This window comes from Lepidochelys kempii, chromosome 17 (assembly GCF_965140265.1).
Source record: "Lepidochelys kempii isolate rLepKem1 chromosome 17, rLepKem1.hap2, whole genome shotgun sequence".
Classification (NCBI taxonomy): domain Eukaryota; kingdom Metazoa; phylum Chordata; order Testudines; family Cheloniidae; genus Lepidochelys; species Lepidochelys kempii.
Window position 1 is genome coordinate 6,685,790 of NC_133272.1, and position 23,202 is coordinate 6,708,991.

The 23,202-nt window shown below is 42.3% G+C and overlaps 1 protein-coding gene across 1 annotated transcript in view; it reads right to left on the reverse strand.

The window, feature by feature from the left end:
- The window catches only part of PPM1D (protein phosphatase, Mg2+/Mn2+ dependent 1D), a 37,278-nt gene extending 17,620 nt beyond the window's left edge, over nt 1–19,658 (reverse strand). The window contains exons 1-3 of the mRNA XM_073315483.1: nt 18,970–19,658; nt 9,269–9,497; nt 6,527–6,651 (exon numbers count right to left, since the gene is read on the reverse strand). Coding sequence (XP_073171584.1) covers nt 6,527–6,651; nt 9,269–9,497; nt 18,970–19,432 — 817 coding nt within the window. The 5' untranslated portion in view covers nt 19,433–19,658. The remainder of the gene's footprint in view (nt 1–6,526; nt 6,652–9,268; nt 9,498–18,969) is intronic.
- Between the last annotated feature and the right edge of the window lie 3,544 nt (nt 19,659–23,202).

The window sequence follows — 23,202 nt, forward strand, 5'->3', positions numbered from 1 at the left end:
AAAGGAGTTGCTCAGAATTTCTTCTTCCCACTCCCAATGAGGCAGCATTACTACGAATTAAATCTCTACAAGGATTTGTACAGTAACCATATAACTCATTCAGGCTCATCTGCAAATGGAAAAAGGATTTGTCACTAAAACTAGTGGCTTAATAAATTTCTTAACTATTTCTCCTATAGCCACAAGGGGGCATCTTTACTGCAGTCTCAAGGGGAAAAAAATCATAAAAGTGCAGCATAACGTATTTTTACAAGATGGAAATAACCTAACCTATTAAACTTACTCCAGGAAAAACGAAGGGCAAGGCTACCAGGAGGCTACGGCCAAGAGTATGCAGGTAAGTTACATAGACGCCAATAAGGCATAAACCCTTTTATTACACCTGCAGGACAAACAAGACATAGGGATGTACTTAGCTGGATGCAGGTAGCATCTAAAACTGAAAGATCTGAAACAAAAGGGGAGGGGGGGGGAAGAATCGAGAACCCAAGAATTATTGGGTCAACCAAAAAAATAAATAAATGAAAAAAGGTTACAAACTATGATGTGGAAATGGGAGGAGGACAGAAAGAAGTGAATATGGAAGGCTGCCTTGTGACTTTTGGCCTGGAATTGCATCCCTCAGTGAGCACGAAGGTGGCATTTCAGATCCCAGAGGGACAGCCACTTCTCTATAGTATTTTGGCCAGCTGCATGAATAGAGAAAAGTGAGAACACAAGGGGGAACACAGTGGCCAAAAATGGAGATGATTCTGTCTTTAAAAATAACAATTATTGTTTTAAGTACAACTTCAAGGAAGAGAAAGAGTCACGCACAGGGAACTCCAGAGACAGCTAGAAGGAAAAAAATTCTCTTTCAAGGTAAATGGCTCCACATGTGCTCCACCATGAATCATATAACCCAAACAAGACAGCACAGACTTGTCACCGGATAGGAGCTGAAATGTATATTCTGCAATTTATACAGATATCTATGCTATTTTCTTCAACAGAAAACTTTTTGGGGGGATTCCACAGACTGATGAAGGACATCTCTAGGACAAATGCTTTTTGACAAAATATTATAAAGATATTGCAGATTTATTTTACATTCACAACATTACCTTGTTGTTTTAAAATGTCCGGAGTTAAATGAAAGAGTGGAAATAGCCCAAAAAGTTAGGGTTGTTTAGTGTTACCTTCACCCTAGAAAGTTTTCTTTTTTCTTCACTTTCTTCCTTCAACTTAAAGATGTGCACGCTTAAAAGAGAAGATTGTTCTTGAGATAGAAGGAAGTGCTAATTTCTGCTAACAATACATCTTCAAATAATTTGGACGTCTTTACTGTGAATCTATAATTTAGGGGGCTTATATAGAGTTAAACAGAAATGCAATAGGAATCTTTATCTCCTGATGTGTAAGTGTGTACATGCAAATACAAGCAAATGGGTAATGTACTCAGGTTTCACCTCAGGTGATCAATCCTCACACTATTAATTAGGTATTAAGATTCTTTTTTAAAAAGTCTTATAAAGGGACAGTAGGCAGCACTCTGGGCTATCATCAAATAATAGTTTTTACCACTTAGTCTCTTATCAATAGAATCTGGACAATGTTTTGCAATCTCTAATGTTAGTATGCATCTACATCTTAAACTGCAATTTAATAGGACATGGCATAAAGAATAATCCTACGTACGAACATATTCCCGTAACCTAAAGAGCATACGTGTGAAAATTATGCCCACTCTGCACCGTAACTGATTTTTATTTTTAACAGTTCAATTAACATGAAAACTAAATCTTTATACTAGGACCTAATTAGATAATATGAGGTCAGCTAGACCTGCCACCCAGCGTTTCACTGCATGCACATGAAAAAAAATGTACAAGACAATTCTGGCATTCAGTGAGCTGCTCTGACATGCCACTCCTATGTAAGTAACTCTTTAAGAGCCAGCATTCTTGTAGATATTATGCAGTTAGTGCCCCAGTATATGCTGCATCTATTTTAGGTGTCAGCAGGAATCCTAATGTACTTATTAAAATTAGAGTCAAGCCTATGCAGCCACCCGAAAAAAACCTGGCTTTCCTAGCACACACATACCAAAATTATAAACATACATACATACAGACACAAGAAATCACAAGGGTGGACTTAAAGTGGCCATGTCAAGTAAAGAGTTTAACTATTGGGTCCCCTTAGTACAGGTTTCACTGTTTATGAAGTAGTAAGAGAACTATTCAACTACAATGAACCAAGGCCTCTCACACTATGTAATTTCGCTGACAGTTGCAGATTTTGGCTCTGGACCAGTCCCTCCTGGGGACAACAAATGAAACTCCTACAGAAAATAAGAACTGGGTTCAGACCCGAGCCACTGCCCCATCAAGAGACTGCCCACAGGATTTGAAAGGCTCTCTCAAGACCCACTCCTGCTATGATGCCCACAAGGTATTAGCCAAACAATCTTGGCCAGGTTGTGGAATAGCAGGAGATAACTTATAATACTAGCTAAAGAAATATTCATAAGTATCCAGTTGTGCGCATAGCCGGCCTATACAACTGCGTGATTTTATGATTGCCTTCATCTCTTCTCCTACCGTTGTTATACTCAGGCATTGCTTCCTGTTTCAAATTACTGTGTAAGCTGTTCAGAGCAGAAACCACGTCCTTGCTAGGTTTGTGCCTAACATATTAGAATAGGGCCCATATAGAGATTGGGGCCATTGGATGCCACCAAAAAACAAAGATAAAAACAGACCAGAAATTTACTTCAGAATTATTTCTTCAACATTGAAGCTAACTACTTCAGTTCCTCCGATTGAGCCAAGTACATGGGAGCAAGAGACGCACCCCTGTGCTAGCTACCAGGTACCTGCCCACTCACCCATAGAACACTGAAAGACAGTCATGTTTGTTCACAGCAGTCGCTGCAGAAGCTGGAAGCTAATGGGTTAATGTAACTTTGATAAGGAATGTAATTGAAGTGCTACCCATCTGGCAACCTTTTAAAAGAGAAGGAGAGGCAGGGAAATCTATTTTACCACATGTGTTCCGGAGAATGGCTATTCCGGAGAGACTAGTCTGCTCTTTGAGATTTCTCCCAAAATGCCATCTATGAGCATGTTCAGTGGAGTCTTTGCAACACTATTCCTGAAATGGGAGGGGCTTGTAATAGGAGTGGCTCGTAAATCTACAATGGGGAAGTAGTGAGTATGGATCATTTGACACAAACATTTTGTTCTGCAGAGCAAGTGCTTAGAAGACCCAACTCCCATCTGGGCCATATTGGTGGTGCCACATTTTGAGGCCTCCCTAGAAATCTGAGGTGTTAACAGCTTCAGAGGGTTATATAGTGTCTACAAATAGCCATTACAAACCAAACTGGGCACAATCTACAGTAAAGTGGGTTTTTTCAGAAGAGTTAGGTACAAATATTTATGTTTAAATTACAATACAATATTTGCACCTCTATAGCATGTCCTTAGAAAATCAAAGGGCACCTTACATACATTTACATAGCAACAAGAGCACACTAGGCTCTTTACAGAGAACTAACTAATTAAAAACTTACACATCCCATAGAGGGGTTTATAGGATACAAATAGATTATTTCATACATTACTTAATTACAGTCACCACTGACGTGGAAAGCAAACGCTGTTTAAAAATATACAGCACCACTGTGTAGTTCAGGGCAGAAGGATAGTGTGCCCAAGTAAAAGAGCAAGGGAAATTTGGGGGGAATTAATTTCACCAGGATGGCTCATATACTGTGCCAATCTCATGTTTGCTGTCCAAATATTTGTTTTTCTATGGCATTGGCTATATTTAAAATGTTCACTGCATTCCTTACAGTGATCACCAGGTTTAGAGAATGAAAATCAATAGATCATCAAAATTAAAATGTCCCCATTTCCATATCAGAATAAAAAGAGATTAAGGAACAGACATGAGCTGCAGAAAGTTGGGAAATCTCATTAATCTCACTGTGAAGTGTTAGAAGAGCAAAAGCTGGGAACACACACAAGATATAATTACCTTGTCTGTATCCAGAAATTTGCAGTCTGTGAGCAGATGCACTTCTGTACCATTGCCTGCTAGAGGCAGATTGGAATGCCTATTTAACAGACTGATGTCCCCCTGGCAAAAAAAATTTGGCCTAGACAATCATTTAGCTACCTGTACATCTGGTATCTATATTTTATGTTGCTGGCATCCTGCAAAGAATTAGTGTAATGTCCAAATCTGGGTACAGCGGAACCATTTGTTGTACTTGTAACTAGTGAAATTGACTACAGTGCTGGTAACAGAAAAGTATGTCAGGGTTAACCTGGTTATTAGTGTCAGAGCAAACTGAATTATTTGGGAGGCTTCAGTGCATGAAGTGTTGGTGCCAACCAGAGCAGCAATGCTGGGAGCTAGCCAAGTGGTCGAATGGAGCTTAGTAGCATGAATATCAATGATTTTAGTTGTAGTAGGCCTTGTGTAAGCAGCTTGTGAGGCCAGCATGCCCCTCACAGAGTCAAATCCTGTTTCCAAACTGAGCATCTGTGCACCATCTGGGTCCTGGGAAAAGGAGCACAGCTGCGTTCCTTCTCCCAAGAGGTTAGCCATACCTCATGCATGAAGAGGATGTTAACCAAAACACTGTCATTCAAGCCAGTGTAAACTTGGCATCTTTAGGTCATCTAGGGACATCTTTTTAAAGATCCAAGCATGCTGGACTTCGAATACAAGAACTGCTACCATAGGACAAATGTTCTCATTTTCTCCTCTCTTGCACCCAGACTCTCCAGCAACCCTTTCCATCCAGATGAGAATGGTAAAGGCCACAACAGGAGCCTAACAGGTGGATCATTCCCTGAATCCCCATCTGCACATAGAAACTAGCCAAAACCCTTTTGTCTGACTTGCTGAGAGGAATCAGACCCAAACACCATTGGACCTTCTGGAAAATTCACGTGACCAGTTCAAAACCCACAAAAAGGAAGAAGGAAAGGGGAGAATGAACCTTTAACTAAATTAAAAACTCTTCTACAGTCTCCAGAGCAATACACACTCACTCGTAGAAAAGAGAAGCAAGTGCATGTTTGGCTAGTTAACTGGAGTGCAAGACTGAAAGTCGCAATTCCTAGGTTTGTTCCACAGCTCCGCTATGTCTCCTAACCTTGAGCAACTCACTTAACCTCTTTGGCTCTGTTTTACCAGCTACAAAACAAGGATAATGTCTCCAACAGGGGTTTTGAAGCATAATGAACACTTGCAAGGTGTTACATAGAGACTACTAATATAATTTAAAGAAGAGCCGTGTTACTTTTTCGCCATGTCAAGCCATGTTCTTTACCTGATCCCTCATCTTGCTTTCTCCACACCCCAAGTTTGCCACATGATACCTACACTTGCTATGTAATTCAAGTTAGCGTGTCTGTTATTGTCACACAAAAGAGCAATATCACTTGCTCTTAGCATTGGACAGTTTCAGGTGAAGCACAGACAGCACTGACTTGTAAGCCAGTGGCAATATTACTAAGCAATTACTACGTGAGATACCACACTTCTGAAGCCAGACTGCCTCACTGACAGCCTCTGCTGGCTGGTTGAGGAACAACGATGCAGTCATAAGAGTGCTGACCAACTATCCCAAGAGGAGTGAAGTCATGGTACTTATGCATAAAGAAGCATGCTGTGGCTCACCACCCTAGGAACATTCTAGAAAAGGCCAAAGGGGGGGGGGGCAAGCTCAACATGTAGAGTGGAGAAGTATAAGCATGTGATGAACAAATCCATATATAGAAAGGTTAAATATGACTGGTTAAAGGTTTGTGTTATGTAACTTGTTATGCAACTGCCAAGTGCTATAAATAGCAATGGGAGGGGCTCCTTGCTGGAGGGACTCTGGCTGATTTTTGTACCAGGGTCTCTCCCTTTGTGCACATTGAACAAAGTCTTGTTGAACTGAATTGAATTGAAGACCCTTGATTCTGCATCTGACTTGGTTTTTATTGGGAACCACAAAATCCCAACACACCAAAGGCAAAAATATATATGTAAAAATATATGGCTAAGTCTTATAGTTGGCAGTAATTCTTCTGTTATTTCCTGGGACCTTTAGGTGGAAAATAGTAGGCTTCAACAAAGGGAAGAATCAGGTCTCTCACATTTTGCTTCAATAATGCTGGATATCACCTCATCAAGCATTCTGGAGTGGTTTCCATTTATTTCAACAGAGAAGACTCAGCATGCCCCTCCAGCTCACAGACACATACTGCCTTTAAGGGGAAAAAAAACTTGTGTTGAAGTGAAGAAGCCAGCTTCACAAGACTAACAGGGATGCACGTCCTGTATATCACAGGGGAGAGCTTTCACTCACCCATTAAGCCAAACCCTCTCCAGCTCTATTTGGGAAATCCTCTGTTCACACTGCTCGGGTGCTCTATATGCAAGGACATCTTCCCTTCTATAAAAAGATACCGCGGCTTGTTTTGTGGCTTCAACATTTAGGTATCTTACTTCACCGGTGCTAGGCCTGGACACCACTTACCAAGCGCTCGTGCCACGGCCAGGAATGGAATCTGGTCAATGACTGTACTCCTCCGCACAGGGCCATTGTGAGTCAGCCGAGGTCTCTTCCAGACAACCCGATTTACACCAGACTTATTGATCACACTAGAGGTATTAGAAACAAAGGGGTGTAGATTAAAAAAAACAGTTAGTCACAACCCAGCTGACTTTGTACGGTTTAAGTTGCAGAAACAGTTACCCCAATTGCATATGGAATGAATGCTATGACCTCGGTCAAGGCCTGCAGTGTAGACGCACCCTTCAGAACACAGTGAGATTGTGATAATTTGAGGGTTTTAGCCCAGCTTTGGCAGACAAGGCAAAGGGGACTGAAAGAAAGATGAAAAGCTGTGAGGATTTTTGGCTTCCTGCTGATCATCTGAACGCCACTAAATGTCTCCCCCACATCAGAGGAGGAGACAAACTGAAAGTTTATTCCCCTGAGATGCTGGGCTGCATAACATCAATGTCAAACCCCAAAGGGCTGTGTTATTTAGGGTTCTCTCTCTCGTTTTTACTATCCGCTGTGGCTCTGATAGTCAGCAGCAGCAGTGAGTGGTTTAAAAAAAATTGAAAAGAGCCACCTTAAACAGTCTTATGTAGAGGTTTTCTTGCTAGAGTAGCAACAGGAGGCAGAAATAACAGAACAGTCATCATCTGCTCTCAAGCCTGAATGAAAGAAACAGCTCTACATTTAAATTTTAACACCTGCTCTCAGATGTTGGGCAGTGAGATTAGTTCGCACAAAGTTATTGGGGACGTGAAGGAGAAGCCATGCGGAATAAGAGGCTTATTTTGGTGAGCGGCAATGAGCCATATACCCAGAAGAGGTACTGGGAAAAGGCACTGGTGCAGCTTGCTAATAAGCTTACTCTCCAACAAGCTATGGACCAGGCACCAAAGCTAGCTTCACTTATGGAATAGCCATAGGCAATTAGACACTGAAAAGCTATGGAGCAGCCTCCAAACTCCTTGTATGACATTTATTCCAGGTGGAACTCCAGGGACTTTGAAGCCCTTACATCAGTGATGAATTAAGCCCCATTATTGCGTGGCATGTATGTGACATGCATAGCAGGAAGGACCACAGAGACTATGTCCTCAGATTCACCATGCTCATTTGGAACCCTAATGGCCAAATCTTGTTAATGTTATTTCTGCCTGGAAGAAGATCCCATCCCACGCTGACATTTAAACAGATTTTTAGCAGGGAAGCTTTCTTAATTTGACTAGCAGATCCAATTCTCCTCTTCTCCCCTCTCTCTCTCACGGGAAGTGAAGATGTCCTGCAAGCACAATCCCACTATACTCCTGACAAGTGGCACATGTCTCACAGTTCTGGGAGTAGCTGGGCAGTCTCTGCCAGTTTCATCACCAACTCTGGGAAAAGCTGGAGGACCACCAACAAGATGACAATATCAATCCCCACCACTCCTGTAAAAAAGGAAATTCTAGGAGTTGCCCACTTGCAACTAGGAACTTCAAAATATATTCCGTGTCCTTCAGCCAGTGACAGAAAAGCACATTTGGAAACCTGTAACATCTACAGGCACTAACCTAGTGAAACAGCAAGTTATCATTTCAGAAACCTCTTATCCCAAATGCAGCTAGCTGATCTGCTTCCACCTGCTAAAGACACAAATATCTGAAGGTTAATGAGCTGACAGGGTTCTTGAGTGAACGATGTCAACAGGAAAACCTTCAGTGATCTCTGCATCTGAGCTGCTAAAAGAAGGGAATGCTGCCCATCCATCTGGTGCAGTACTGTTGAACAAAAGAGCATAGGGCTCCTGTGAAGCTGTGCCAGATTCGAGCCCTGAGGTTTGTTTCACAGCACTGGTGGCATCTGACAAGGCTTCCTACTTGCTCCCCTACCTCTCAGCTATAGGGAACATGCATGACTGCAATTTGACTCCTTCTGGGATGTTTTAGCATCAGTCAGTTCATGGAAAAGAAACCTAAACTCAGCTTTGGCAAGAAGAGGAGGTAGCAATGTTCAAATACTATGACTTAACGTTCAGATTTACAATGTTTAAATATACATCTATGTCCTGTTATTAATTTGTGATGTTAGTTTTCTTTAAAGAAAAGTCTTGCAAGGCCTATTCTACAGCTGGCCTTGTTACCTCAAGGGCAATGTAAAAATGCATCAGAAATTTTACTTTTATAGAGCAGATAGATCCTAATTAGATATGGAAGATACCATCTTCTGCCAGTACAGGGTACTGTATTCCAACTGAGGCCTTACCAACTGCAAAACTAATACTACGTTGCTACCAAAACCTTAATATTTTCTTCATTTGCTAGAAAAAGCGCGCTACAGCTCATAGTTAATATTTACATGGAAAGACAAATTTCTCTTTCAAACACTCTTAAGCCAAGGAGAACAAGGTCAGTCAGCAACCACCCCTTTTTTCCCCTCCCACTTTTTTCAAAACCCCAAATATACTTCTCACTTTGGAGATTTCATTGGGCTTCCATTCAGAAATCAAAAATCATCCCACCCCATAAACGTCCAGCAAAACGGCATTAGTACCAGACACTAAAATAACACAACTACTTCCCCACAGCAAACCCACTGGATAGTCAGAGCCCAAATGGTCGAAACACAGAAAAGGTTCAAACAGCTTCACTGAGCTGTGTGAATGCACAAGTAGACTTGAACCCAGGACAAGGACAGTGAAAATGAGAAATTGAAATGAGAAACAAAACACAGAGTTACCTGCCCCCAAGCCCTTCGATTCTCTCCTTTTCTTTTGGAAGTTCAGGCTTATGGTCCTGTGTCACCTCCACAGCCCTAATAAAGTCGTCTTTAGGGTCATCCTGGACTCCCAGCACCACTCCTGAATCTCCAACATGCGCCACATACATCTTTGACCCACGGATAATTACCACACTGGCGGTAGTTCCTGATGTGCTTGGGAGGCCAGTCATGGTCTTCGGCCACTCTGCTGCAATGAGAAATAAAAGCTACATTTTTATTCCTGAAACTTGTAATTAACTCCCCCCTCAGGAGATTATTAAAAAAACCCCAAGATATTACAACTACCCGAAGAAAAATATTTTGCCATGATGTCAAGAATGGATTAATAAGTCATATTGAGGTCAAATCATGCCAGCGTCAGTCAAACTAGAAACTAAGTGGTTGAAGAGGTGTTTCTTCTTCATCTGTTTCAAGCCTTACCACAAGTCACACTGAAAATGGCCTTCATAGTCTCTGTCTGTCTACGTTAAATAAAACCCACAGATTTTAGCACAGTTGTTAATTTCTATTCATGAAGAAACAAAAACCAAGGAAGTAGGGGCATAGCAGATCCAGAGTAAGGGGTGTATCAGAGAGGTCTGAATAAATTACAATGAGGTGCGTGTATGACCACATTATGACTGGTTCAAACCAATACCCTCAGGTCCTTCCTTTCTAGGAGCATAAAATTAATTTACCTTCAGATTAAAGAATAAAAAATAATCCAAACTGAGATCAGAATACTGAGGTGAGATTTTGAAAGGCATCTCCCAGGGTTTAGTTGCCTGACTGCTGCTGGAGGAAATAAGTACACAAAATAAGAGATGTGGGTGTTAGTTGAGAATACCTCCCAAGATTCAGTGAAGCCTAATGTTCACCTCCCTATTAGAAGTTGTAGGAGTGTCAGATAATTCAGGTCACTTAGTTGTCTGGACATTGCAAACCCTTACAGGGAACAGAATGACTGCCTTTATATCTATGCGTATTTGGGTTTTAAATATATTCTGAACAGTGGTTCAAAATACATTGTCTATCTGCATCACCCAGGAGAAATTATTTACATGTCCACATTGAGGACAGAACTGCACAGGCTTCTTATGGTAGCTATCCCACAGCCCCATGTAAAACTTACTACCCAAGACGTACTCCTCCAATTCAGACTTATTACATATCAACACTGGCTTTTCCTCCTCCCCTTCCACATTAAATTCAAACCTCTTCACATTCAATTCCTGCTTTATCTCACTGTCACCACTCTGCCCCTGCCAACATTTATTTTCATCTCCTCCTACGCTCCCCTCCTGCTCCAAAAGTTGTGCCCAAATTTCTCTCCTAACTGCTCCCTTTGTCTACGTCATCTATGCTCCTGATTTTTTCCTACAGCCCATTTAATGTTTGGGGCAGCCCCCCAGTTAAGATACACCTAGTCCCACAATCTCCCTCCCTCCTTCAAACAACATCAGATAGGTCACCTTTCCATGAAGCCGACTGTCAACAGCAACCTCATCTTATGCTTGTTCTGCACTGCACCTGCTCGTGTCTTAGACCATAAACTCATCAGAAAAGGCATTTGTTTCTCTGGCATATTTTATCTATTGTACTTTACCATTTACAAAGGTTACCACTGAAGAGTCTGCATTTCCCATAGTACAGTACACTCCACTGCAGTATATATTCCACATATCAGAAATACCATAGTATAGTAAATACCCTAGTACAGTATGTACTTTCCGATGGCATCCACTTTATAACAGAACATGAAGAACCTTATACACTTATTTAAGCAAACAAGCGTCAGTAAAGTGAGGATGAGTTATCTTCAGGTTCCAGCAATTTCACAAACCACTCAAGACAACCATGCTCTTTGTTGCAGCCTCCATATGTTCTGGGATGGAAATGAAAACATACAGCAAGATCAGCATATTAGGCCTTGAAACCAGGTGTTTTAACCTGGGAGAATTACATCATTAAAAGGAAAGAATCCTCACCCCCTCTCATCTGAGCCCCCCAACCCTTCTCCCCAACCACCTATCACCATAATCCAACCTCCCCTCGCTGGTGTCCCAAACACCTCTTCACTTACTCCCCCCATCCCTCCACTCCTTCACCTCCCAGCAAGCATTCACATGTCTAATTTATTTTATTTTCAAAAACAGTTTGATTGCATATCCCCACAATTATTGTTTTTTAAAGACAGATTTTAGCAACACGCCTTCAAACCATATCAGTTCAAGGGCAGAACTGAACATTGGCCGAGGGTAGGTCAGGATCAAGAGATTCTGCATACCCCCTTCAGCTGACCAGCTGCAACAGAAACTGGCAGGCTAGAAAGCCTTCTGGCTACTCCGTGTGCACAGTAATCCATCTGGTGCATAAAAATTTGGCCGCGCTTAACTAGAGAGCTAAACTCTCTCCTTAATACCATTTGCAATTTTGCTCCCCCCAGGGATACTGGGTGCCACGCACTCTCTAGGGGTAACTCTCGAGCAATTAAGACCCTTGTGCCAGGATTGCAGCCCTGGTAGAATCCATGAATCTTAAGAAAAGCTGCTTCCCCCCTCCCACAAGGAGGGGGAGCTGTACCTCAAGAACCAAATTTGGGGCACTAATCCTACCTTTGCCCCCATAAGCCACACTGAATTTCACAGGAATCAAAGTAACCATGGAGATTTTAAAGCACTTTAAGAAGTCCAGCATGAAACAGAACACTATTCTAAATCTGAACTGTAGCAGGGCTGGCACCAGTATACCAACAACAATGGTGGAGAAAGGCCCCCGCGAACGAAATCTTGAAGAGAAATATTACTTTGGCCAATATAGACAAAGCCAATAAAACCTTCAGAAGGAATGTGTGGAGGCAGAGGCAGGAAAACAACGTGGGCAGCTGCATTCAAACACAATGCACCAATTATCGTTTTTCTTAGCCATTGTTTAAAAAAGAAAGGTTTTTTTGGATTCTCTCTTTGGAATCAAAATCTTCAGTCAGAGACATGGATAATTTTAAAATTCTTGCCCAGCAATTCTGTTGTTTTAAGGTTATCTCTTGTATAGGTTTAGGTGCCTTCCCACTGTTCACCTTCTGTTAACTGAACAAAAAGGCCTGGAGCCTTCAGACAATAAGGATATGTTTACACTGATGCAGCTGTCTCACTGTGGTGTAGATGCTTCTTCCATTGACAGAAGGAGTGTTTCCCTCAATGTAGGTAGTCCACCTCTCCGAAAGATGGTAACTATGTCAAAAGAAGAATCATTCCATTGACCTAGAGACATCTATACCAGGGGTTAGGTGGGCCAAACTATGGGGCTCAGAGCACAAAATTTTTCAGAGCCCTGATCGCTGTAGTCAGGTCAACCTAGGTTCTAGGTGCAGACCAGGCCTAAGTGTTCTGTACTTCTACAACACTATTCAACAAGGGATCAAACATTACTTTACAAACATTATGTCCCAAGATCCCTAGGAGGTGGACGACTACTATCCCACCCACTTTGCAAATGAGTCCACAGGGCAAGTCAATGACAAAATTATGTCTAGAACCCCAGAGTCCTAACTTCCAGTTGTGTGTTTAGCCAGTAGACATCACTTGAAGAATTAAAAAATTTCACCAGATATCAATTTCATCCCCAATTATTTATTGAACACAAATTGCATTTGACCTGACAGGTGGATCAAAAAGGGCTTTGTCTAACAAGCATGACAACTGTAGATATATTTAATACACTCATAAAATGGTGAGATTGAGGCAGAACTCTGAAATCCTCATTTCCATTTAACCTGTGATTTTATGACACAACAACATAAACTTGTAGGAACTCATTAGCTGCAATAAACCCTTTTGAGCAATAAAGAAGTGTGTTAGACAATCAAATTAGTGTTTATGTAAAATAAAAAGCATTGTAACCAAAATCCCATATTTGTAAACAAAACAGATACAGCAAGAGCACACGATTTTAGGCTCTCACTAAGCCCCACCTATGTCCATCTACATTAAGGGGCTTAAGCAAGTTAAGCCTTGATTTGTTTTAGTGGCGACTACTACATACACTCTAGAATAGGACTTTCTTCAGAGATTCAGATCATGCTATATCGGACTACAAGAGAGATGCGTTTTAACTAGTGTAAACAAATTATTAAAATCCTCTTTGTTCTGTGGGCAAGCAATACATTCAATATCATTGGCCACAAAAAAAGATTTAAAAAGCTGAAACAAATGTGGGGATAGAGTTTATCCATGAGCATTAGCCCAAAATGGATCTGACATGCAGCATTCAGTGACTTGTATATTGTCGGAAACAAAGAACTAAGGATTCTGTTAACATAATACTAGTTTCAAAGAACGCAGACCTGATCAGACATCAGTGGATGAATCAAGATTCCACATCAATTACTAAAAGCTATAGGACTCTGGGGGAAGGCACTTACATGCCTCAAGTTTCTTCTCACTTCATAAAATGAGCGTATCTGCCTACTTTAAAAAAGTGCTGTCATGCTGAACATGTACTTGTAAAAGACTTCAGTTCTGTTTTCACTGGGGTAGGGGAGCGCTGTTAACCCAAGTTAGCTAATGCAAGGTGGATTTTACCTGCCATTTCACTCTGAACCTCCCTCATACTTAGATCATCAAGTTTAAGTTGGCTAATAGACTCCCTCCTCCCTTCATTATTTTAAGACCCAAACGCTGTCCAGAGTTAACAAGAGTAGCAGTTTTAACTCAATTTCCTTGTTTTAACCACTTAAAAACAAAATCAGGCTTTTCATAACCCGAATGCAGAATGGTTGTTTTAAAACATCAATGCAGTGGGTTTTTTTGTTTTTCTTACACTAAACAAAAGGTTCAGGAGTACTCAGGTATGCGCTTTTACTTCCAGAATAAGAACTCTTGGTACAAATTGTTTCAGTGTTAATTCCAAAGCTAGAGTCAAGCCAAGACTAGACAGACCCTCATTTTAATTACTAAGATATAAAGATGTAAATTTCTTTTTCATTCTACCAAACGTAAACTAAAGACATAACAGGTTGTTACAGGTGTGCCTACAACCACAACATCAGATAGTCAGACAAATGATCCTAACTTTTTCTGTTTGTTTGTGGTTTGTTTTGTTTTTTTAAAAGTATGAAACTGTATCCACCACTGACTATACAACTATTCTCATGTGGCCCATTCCCCAGCTAACTCGTGAGCTGCAGCTAGTTATCTTAAAGGATACACTGCAATAAAACAGCTGTGTTAGATAAGTGGTGATTCTCACAGTAATTTCACATTTTCTACAGTGTATAGAAGCCAGGTGCTGACACGCAAACCTAACCACACCTGATCTGGTGATCTGGAACTGAGGCTTAAGTTCAGTATTTGTTTCAGTGGGATCACAGGTCTCAACAGGACTTCAGTAGCCTGCCACCGAGTATTATCTCAACCCAGCAACATGCATCTTTCAAGCTTCCCCCCCCTTCATTAAGTGTACATGTGAAATGTAAGACCAAGTTTCCTTTTGACAAAACAAGTCCAGTGCACTGTGTTTATACCAGACTCCAATATCCCAGATAATCCAATATGGTAGACAAAAGCCATTTTTCCTAAATCAACTGCACCAAGAGCACATCAGTTAAAAGTCACAATGCATTATTTGTTCTGGACAGTATTAGGTTTTCTTCCTGTCCAAAATGCTGCAACAGCTTCCCAAGCCCCTGGTTCCAGCTGCTGCTATCCCTCATTCAAAATACTGTCATGGCTCCCAAATGTTCCTTGTGTCTTCCCTCCTCTTCCCTACCTGACCACTGAGAAGGAGCCTTAGCTCAATTACTCCATCCTAAGAAGTTTACATAAGCGGTCTTAAAAACACACACAATGCATACCAGGGGTCTTAGTAACAATACTTTAAGATTGAGGAACTGTCAATAGGATTCTTTATAAATAGGGATTTTTCTGACAGTTAGAAGACTATTGCAAGGCAAGATCAAAATGACCCAACTTTAAAGGCAAAGTTGTACATCATTAAGTTCACAATAAATTATTGCCCACTTTAACACTGTGCACTAAGTTGACAGTGGTCAAAAGAGGAATATTGAGATGAGACAACATCACACACAATTACATTCACCTCTCAGAATTATACCCATACTGCCTGTAAACAACATAACCTCTCCTACATGTTCGGCAACAGAGGAACAATGAAAAGCTGCTGTTACATCCAAGTAATGTAATTCAAGTACAGTTTTCTCGCTTCTGTGGATCTATAGCCCAACCTTTATATTTAATCATATAATTATATTCTCAATGTTAGCGTCCATCTACAACACCATCACCTGCCTAATAGTTCTAAACTCATATAGCTCTTCCCACACAGTATCAATCTGTTTTAAAAGGAGTTCGATTTTGGGATGTCCTTAACAGCAGAAGACAAATGTGCTAACATGCACTAATACTTTTGGCACAGACAGGCCCCAAATTAGAAGTGTGTAAACTGGTTAACAGTGTTAACAAATCTTCACTAGGTTTTTAATATACAAGGCTACATAAAGTACTCTCCAGTAATGGTCCAGAGCAATTGAGTAACACTATTTTGAACCATTACGGTGACGAATTTTAAATGGGCAAGTTGAAAACTTGTTTGGAGACATGTTAAGACGGGTACCTACTCCTTCCACCTGTGAATATCCTTCAGGGGTTGAAAAGCTAGAAATGTACGCATTACTACTAGTTAGTATTAAACAGGTGTCACAAATATAAATACCCCGCCCCAACTGACAAAACAGACACCAGCTTGGCATTTGTATTACAAAGGAGTGCAGCTAGCCCAGTGTGCACGATAGTGGGGGAAAGGAGAAATTTTGAACAAGAACAGAACAAAACCCTTCTCTTGCAGAAAGGACCTTGTGATTATTTTGTTTTGCTTTCTAAACACATCCATTCAGACAGGTTCCAGGGAATGCAAGTGTTCTAAGCCTGCCATTAAACTACACCTAAGCTAGTTGTAGTCACTGTGTAGCAAGAGATTTAATAAAACAACAAGATGGTAAGAATTGTTTTAATTCTACACACACACACACACAGAGCAAGCCCTTCTTCCTTCCACACAAAATATCACCAAAATCCTGCATAAACTGTGGAACAGTTTTTGTTTGTTTGTTTTTAAATGTGCAAAACAGTGCTAGAAAAACTAACAATGTTATTACAGTTGTGCAATTACACAGTAGAGTATTCAAAAAACATAAACGAACTTTTGTTTCTGGTCTCCCCATGCTCGTTTTCTGACCCTCGGTCCTCGCTGATCAACAAAGCTTTTGCTACAAACCGAAGCAGTTTTGTAATCTGCTTTAATGCTCCTCTACCTCAGCTTTACTCTGCCCACACCCACAAAACAAAGACAGATCCCACTTGCAGGATCTTCGTCGTTGGCTCGGAAATATGGCTTATTGGCTGTACCCATGGACAGTCACTCAGGGTACGCGTACACTACAAGTACGACACCGGCAGCCACACTGCTATAGTATAGTTGCTTCCTACATTGCCGGGAAAGGTTTTCCCCATCATTGTAGTTAACCCGCCGCTACAACAGGCTAGACTGATGGTAGAATTCTTCCATCAACCTAGCTCTGTCTACATTGGAGTTAGGTTGACTTAACTATGGAGTATTTATTTGAATATTGTATTGAATGAAAACCTCAAGTTTTCTTGCACCTGCAGCAAAAGTTAGCAAGTTTGTGCTCCAGAAATCAGGAAGGAAGGCTTCCTGCAGAACTTACACAGAAGTTACAGAACTACCAGCAAGTGCACAGGGCCCTGGCTTTAGCTGTCCTTGAAAACCGTTTAGAACAGTTATACATCAGAAGCTCTGTTTGGTACTCACCAATTGTTGCTCATAGCATTTCCTACACCACATCAATAGTTGGGGTGGGGAGTTTGCATATGCTATGTAAACCACCCTGGGTTACCACACTCAGCAGGGAGACAACTAGAAAACCAGGCTCATTATCTTTTTCCTCCATGCTCTCTCCCCATTGTTTGGGTCCAAATCATCACCATGCTTCCTGTCATGCAAGCCCATAATCTGGGGGTCAGCTGCCACTCCTCTCTTTTGCCTCAACAGCCACTTTTCTCACACCCTAATCATCCCCACTCCAACTATGGCAACCTATTCTTTCAGGATCTTTCCAATACATATCTTACCCCTGAAAACCCTGCTCTGTCCAAAATGTTTTTGCAAAAAATCTCGACTGTTCCTTCAACCATGTCATTCCCTTCACTTCATTGGCTCCCCGCTGTGTTGTGCATGGAATCCTAATTTATCCTGGACTTCAAGGCCCAATATTCACAGCACTCCTGCCTCCATCTTTGACCTGGTCTCATTGTGTGTTCCCTCTCCCTGCCAGCCTTCCTACCCCCTTTGTCTCCATGCTGTCCCATATGCATAAAGCCTCCCCAAACTAATGAATAAGCTACAACCCTCACCACATTTAAAATCCTCCTGAAATTTACTTCTGCAGTCTCACCTACTAGATGTGTGAGGAAACATCACATGCGTGATAATATTGTCACCTAAATCTTTCCTTCTTCTCTTGTATAATTAGGACACTCACATATGTCATGCTGTATTATTAGCTTGTATGGTCTTCAGGGCAGGGACTGTGCTCTTTGTTTTGGAACATACTGGGCGTATTCCTGGATACTCAAATAGTAAAACAAGTAACGAATAATAATCCCGGTTGCAGCAGGCAAGCTTTGAATCCTTCCATCAGCAATCAATGGGCAGAACTGGAGATGGGGCAATTGAGGAAAAATGTCGGCCAGGTCCTTTAGAAGGGACCCCAAATGGTACTAAAAGAAGTTCCCCCTTTGTCTCAGGGCATTCTGGGTAAGGAAAGCCTGGAGATGACCACATGCACAACTTCATAAGATAACAAGATCTACAGAAAAGATTTAGCAGGGGTTCCAGCTTCCATTGTTAGCAAGGCAACACACAGCTTCACAATCACCCTCCTCTTTTATCCCAAGTCTTTACCTACAGTGCATTTCTATCCATCACAATGTCTCCTCACAGCATGGGGTCCTTTCCCTTCCCCAAAAAATCTTTACCAAATGTCTTGATTGAACCAGAAAACCATTCCCCCCCGGCCCTGCGAGACATATTTGCAGCCTCTGCACATGTAGACTGAAACGATAATGATGGGGTTGGTGTCCTGTTTCCAGCAGCAATAGAGGGAAACTTTGCAAGCATGTAACTCACCAGTCTGAAAAAAAAAGGGGGAGGAGGGTTCGAAAGAGATGGCTGAAACCGGGGTGTGTTTCCCATTCTCAGTAACAGTGCATGGAGAAAGTTGGTGGTGTCTTGTTCTCAGTGGAGAATGATACTAAGCTGTTTCCAAATGGGATGACAATAGGAAAGCACCGGGGGATGGGGGGAGAGAAGAGAAGACAGGTGCTGCTTTTTTATCCCGCGGCGGGGGTGCAAATTGGAAGGAACAGGGGGAAAATAGCACGCAGAGAAGTAAAAAGGCGACTGTCCTGCTCCTAAAAGGGGGGGGGGGGAGGCGACCACTGCCCAGCCAATTCCCAAATGGGAGAGGCAGCGGGAGAAGCAGGAAGGGGGGCGGCTGCCGCCCCGTCACCAGTTCGATGGGGAGGTGAAGATTAGGAGAGAAGCAAGGGAGAAGTTGAACAGATCTGGCAGCGCCTGTAACTTACGCAGCTTTTTCCACATGGCCCGGTGGCAGGCAATGAAGCCCTTGCGCAGGGCCGCGCACACCTCGGTCGGCTCCGCGGAGCAGAATCCCTTCTGCTTCTTGATGAAACCCCAGAGGTTCTCCCGAGCGAACTGGGCCGCTTCCCGGCCCCCATGCCCGTCACACACGGCGAAGAAGGCCACGGATCGGCGGGGGCACTGGCTGGAGCCGGGGGACTGCTCTTCCTCTTCCGCCGCCTTCGGGCTAGCGCCTCTCCTCCGACAGCTGGCGGGCAGGAGGTCGTGCCTGGCCCGGGACTCGGCCGCCCGCTGGCTTCCAGGTACCGATCCGCCCTTGTAAGGGGGGCCCTCCTCCCCTTCAGCCGGCGGCTCCGGCTCCACCACGATCTGGGTCACATCCTCCATGTATTTCCTGCCTCCCTGGTCGGAGAACACGCTCACCCCCAGCGAGTAGAGACCCTCCATGGGGGGAACGGAGCAGGGGCTGGAGCCGCTTCTCCGACGGTAGCAGGCCCCCAAAGCACAGGCGCGGGGTCTCCAGCCGAGCGGCTCTAGCGCGCTCCCCCGCCAGCAACTCCAGCCGCGGCCGGTGACTATTGTTTACGTTCGAGGCGCTGTTTGGGCATGTCCGAGGCACAGAACGCGGCGCTCATGTAACAATCCCTGATGGAACCCGCAGAACCTGAGCGTTCCGAGGCGCAGCGCCCCCTGCCGCACGCCAGGGCTAACTGTACCTCCAGCTCCACCGTTCGAAACGGCGCCCCCTGCGCCAGTCCCCGACGCAGCCCTTGCAACCACCCTCTGCAGAGCTCAGCGTTGTAACTAGAAGAGTGCCCCCTGCAGCCGCGGGCAGCGAGGGACTGAGGCCACTGCCCGCTGCGCGTTAAAAACTTCTGCTGGTCCTAGGTCCACTTCAGAGGCTTCTCTATAGGGTGACCACTGACCAGATAGCAAGTATGAAAAATCCGGGGGGGAAATAGGCACCTATTCAAGACAAAACCTCAAAGATTGGGATTGTCCCTATAAAATTGGGACATCTGATCACCCTAGTTCTCTATTAAGACTTCCGTTTTAAATTTTACTGGAGATTGCTATAGCACCATAAATGTACAGGCACCCGGAACCCAGAAGTCCTGCCTCTCTCACCTCTGCTTGAACCAGCAGAGAAGACTTCTTCATAGGTAAATCAGCCACATTAAGACACCTCTTTTACCACAGTGGTTAAAATATTATTTATGAAATTAAATAAGACAGACACAGCATCCCCCAAGAAGCTGTCTACAATCCAGAAAAACAAGATCACTTTATTTCCTTTTTGGCTAAGAGACAAATGCAAACCAAACAATTGCTAAGAGGATAATTGGCACTGTAAACATCTATAAACCAATCACTATTGATATCAGTGTCCATCAGTGGGTGAACAGAGCCAATTATTATCAGGGTGTAGCCAGAAAAGAGTACTGCCCCCTTGAAGTGAGTGAAAGAAAGTTACAGAATAATAATACCCTGGTGTCTGTTTCATCCAAGGAACTATTAAAGTCTCACAACACTGCTAAGAAATACGATAAGGAAGTATTACCATTTCACAGATGTGTAGGCACAGCAATTGTTATTAAACACAGATTTTCATTAAGTCAGATTATGCTTTCTAAAACACTTAAGACAATGTCCCTTGCCTTGAGGGAGCACATCATGGGCACACAGAGCCAGGAATAAGATCATAGGACTGGAAAGGACCTCCCAGGTCATTGAGTCCAGTCCCCGCTATCAGACAACCCATCAGATAATCTCATTCATAAATGTATCAGGCTCCCTCTTAAAACTAGTTAGGTTGTTTTCCCCATCTACTATTGAAAGGTTCTTCCAATATTTATTGGGACAAATCTTGCTCTGATTCTGCACAGTATAATCCTCCCTGAAGCCAAATGGATGAATTGTACAGGTTGTAGATCACAGCAAATCCCAATTCCTGTTGCTAGATTTAAACCATGAATTAGAACCAAGCAGACTAACTCCCATTCCTGGGGTCTCTGTATATGCATACAGGTTATTCTGATATTTGTGAAGCTCACCAAAACAGGGAAAAGTCAAGGGGAATATCTAATTCATTATGATAATTAAAAGAACCAGTGGTTTACGAATTCCAAGATGTTCCTTTTTCCCCCCTTTTCATCCTGATGAGATGTCATTTTGTACTTCCAAATGGAATCCAACATTTCATAATTTGTTGGTGATGTTGCATGCGGGCCAAATTGATTTATGTCTGGTGACTGGAAATATTTATTAAATATTCTATAATCAAAGCATTTATCTCATACAGATCATTTTACCAAATTAGAGCAGAGTGGGTGTTTTTTTGTTGTATAACAGCCACACCCCAAATTTGTAATTGGACACACAAAAAATCCCAAAACAAATGCTTTAAAATATCTTGGGTGTGGAGCTGCTGTTGATTATGCAGCGTGCTAAAGTACATTCCTATTTGGTAATTTGTTCTTGTATTCTTATAGACTTCAAAAAAGCTCAGTTCAACCCAATCAGATACAGTAATCTTGCAGTGACATAAGCCTGTATACAAAGGGTGTAGAGAAAGATGTTGGTTTCATGAAGACTTATTACCTCAGCCCCACACTTCAAGACCCAAATAGTTTGCATACATCAAGTGTAATTAACTATTTCTATGCGCAATATATGCCCATATGTATATATTTCCTTTTCCTAAAACCCACTGCTCTTAGTTAAAATCAACAGGAAAAGAGCAGAGAAATTTCATACATATAACCCCTTACAGCTAAAGTAGTTGGGAGGGTTGGTTTGGGGTTTTTTTGGTCAACAGTACGGGCTCATCTGTAGGAAAAAGCTGCACCAGTTTAACTAAAATTGGTATTTAAACCAAGATAGTTAAACTGACACAATCGCCTGTGTAGACTGTTATTTTTGTTTAAGACTGGCTGATTGCGGTTTAGTTTAAACAAATTCCTTACATATTTAAGTAAAATCAAAATAAGCCTATTTTAAACTGAAATAAGAGCATTAATATTGCCTTTTATTCTGATTTAACTCAGTTTATTTAAAATCCCATCATAAATTAAACTGTTATAACGTCTCACGCAGACAAGCATTTGGTTTTATTCCAGTTTAAACATGTTTTATTTTGGTTTTAAGTCAATTGAAGCAAGTTTAAGCTAAACTCAAATAAGTCACTCAACCCGAAATAAGAGTGGCCTTGTCTTCACTAAGGAAAAAAAGGTGTCTTTTTAGCACATGAGTTAAAATCCCAGGGTAGACAAGGCAATTGTAGTTTTAACTTGCTAGCTGGTTGAGGTAAACCCTAGGCTCCTCTGTAAGGAGATGTTAGCTAATACATGTTAAAAGTACACCCTTTTTCCTAGCCCTGGTCTATGCTTTAAACTTAGGCCAGGGTAGCTACAGCACTCAGAGACTGTGGAAAACCCTCACTCCTAAGTACCATAGCTATACTGACCTAACCTCCGGTGTAGACACAGTTAGGTTGAAGGAAGAATGCTTCCATCAACCTAGCTCCAGCACCTGGGGAGGTGGTGTTCCTACAACAATGGAAAAACCCCTTCCATCATTGTAGGTTGCATCTACACTACGGGGTTATGCTATAGTTATGGCACCGTAGCTATGCAGCTACATTGCCACAGTGTACACAGACATAAATGAAGGCAGGGCTAGTTTCTACACAGGGGTTTGCATCAGTTAAAGTACACTGTTTTAAAAAATAGATTTAAATTAAACCAGTGCAACATCGGTGTTTAGACAAGGCCTAAGGTGTGCTCTGACATTTTGTGGTCAGATAACCTAGAGCACTATTGTTTTAGCAGCTCAAGCCTGGTTTACCTATAAAGTTTTCTGGTAAAACTTGCCTTCTGTCAGCATGCATCCACCTTCAGTTTTGATAAAACCCTATACTTCTGCCAGCAGCATAAGTTCTCTACCAGCACAATGCCTGTGTGGACACTCCGTGAGCTGTACTCCAACAAACAGCCCCCCAGCAACAATCCCAATGCCACTGTCCCCACAGCAGTAACCACCTTTGTCAAATTTTTGAACTCCTCTACCTAGGGGTCACAGCAACCAGAAGCTATATACATACACTTTTAAATCCCCAGCATGTTTTGGAAATGCCTTTCTTCCTGCTAACCCATCTCTGCAAGCACACAGGTAAGACTCCATGTAAAGCTAAAGCTAAAACTGCAGCAAAACCTTTT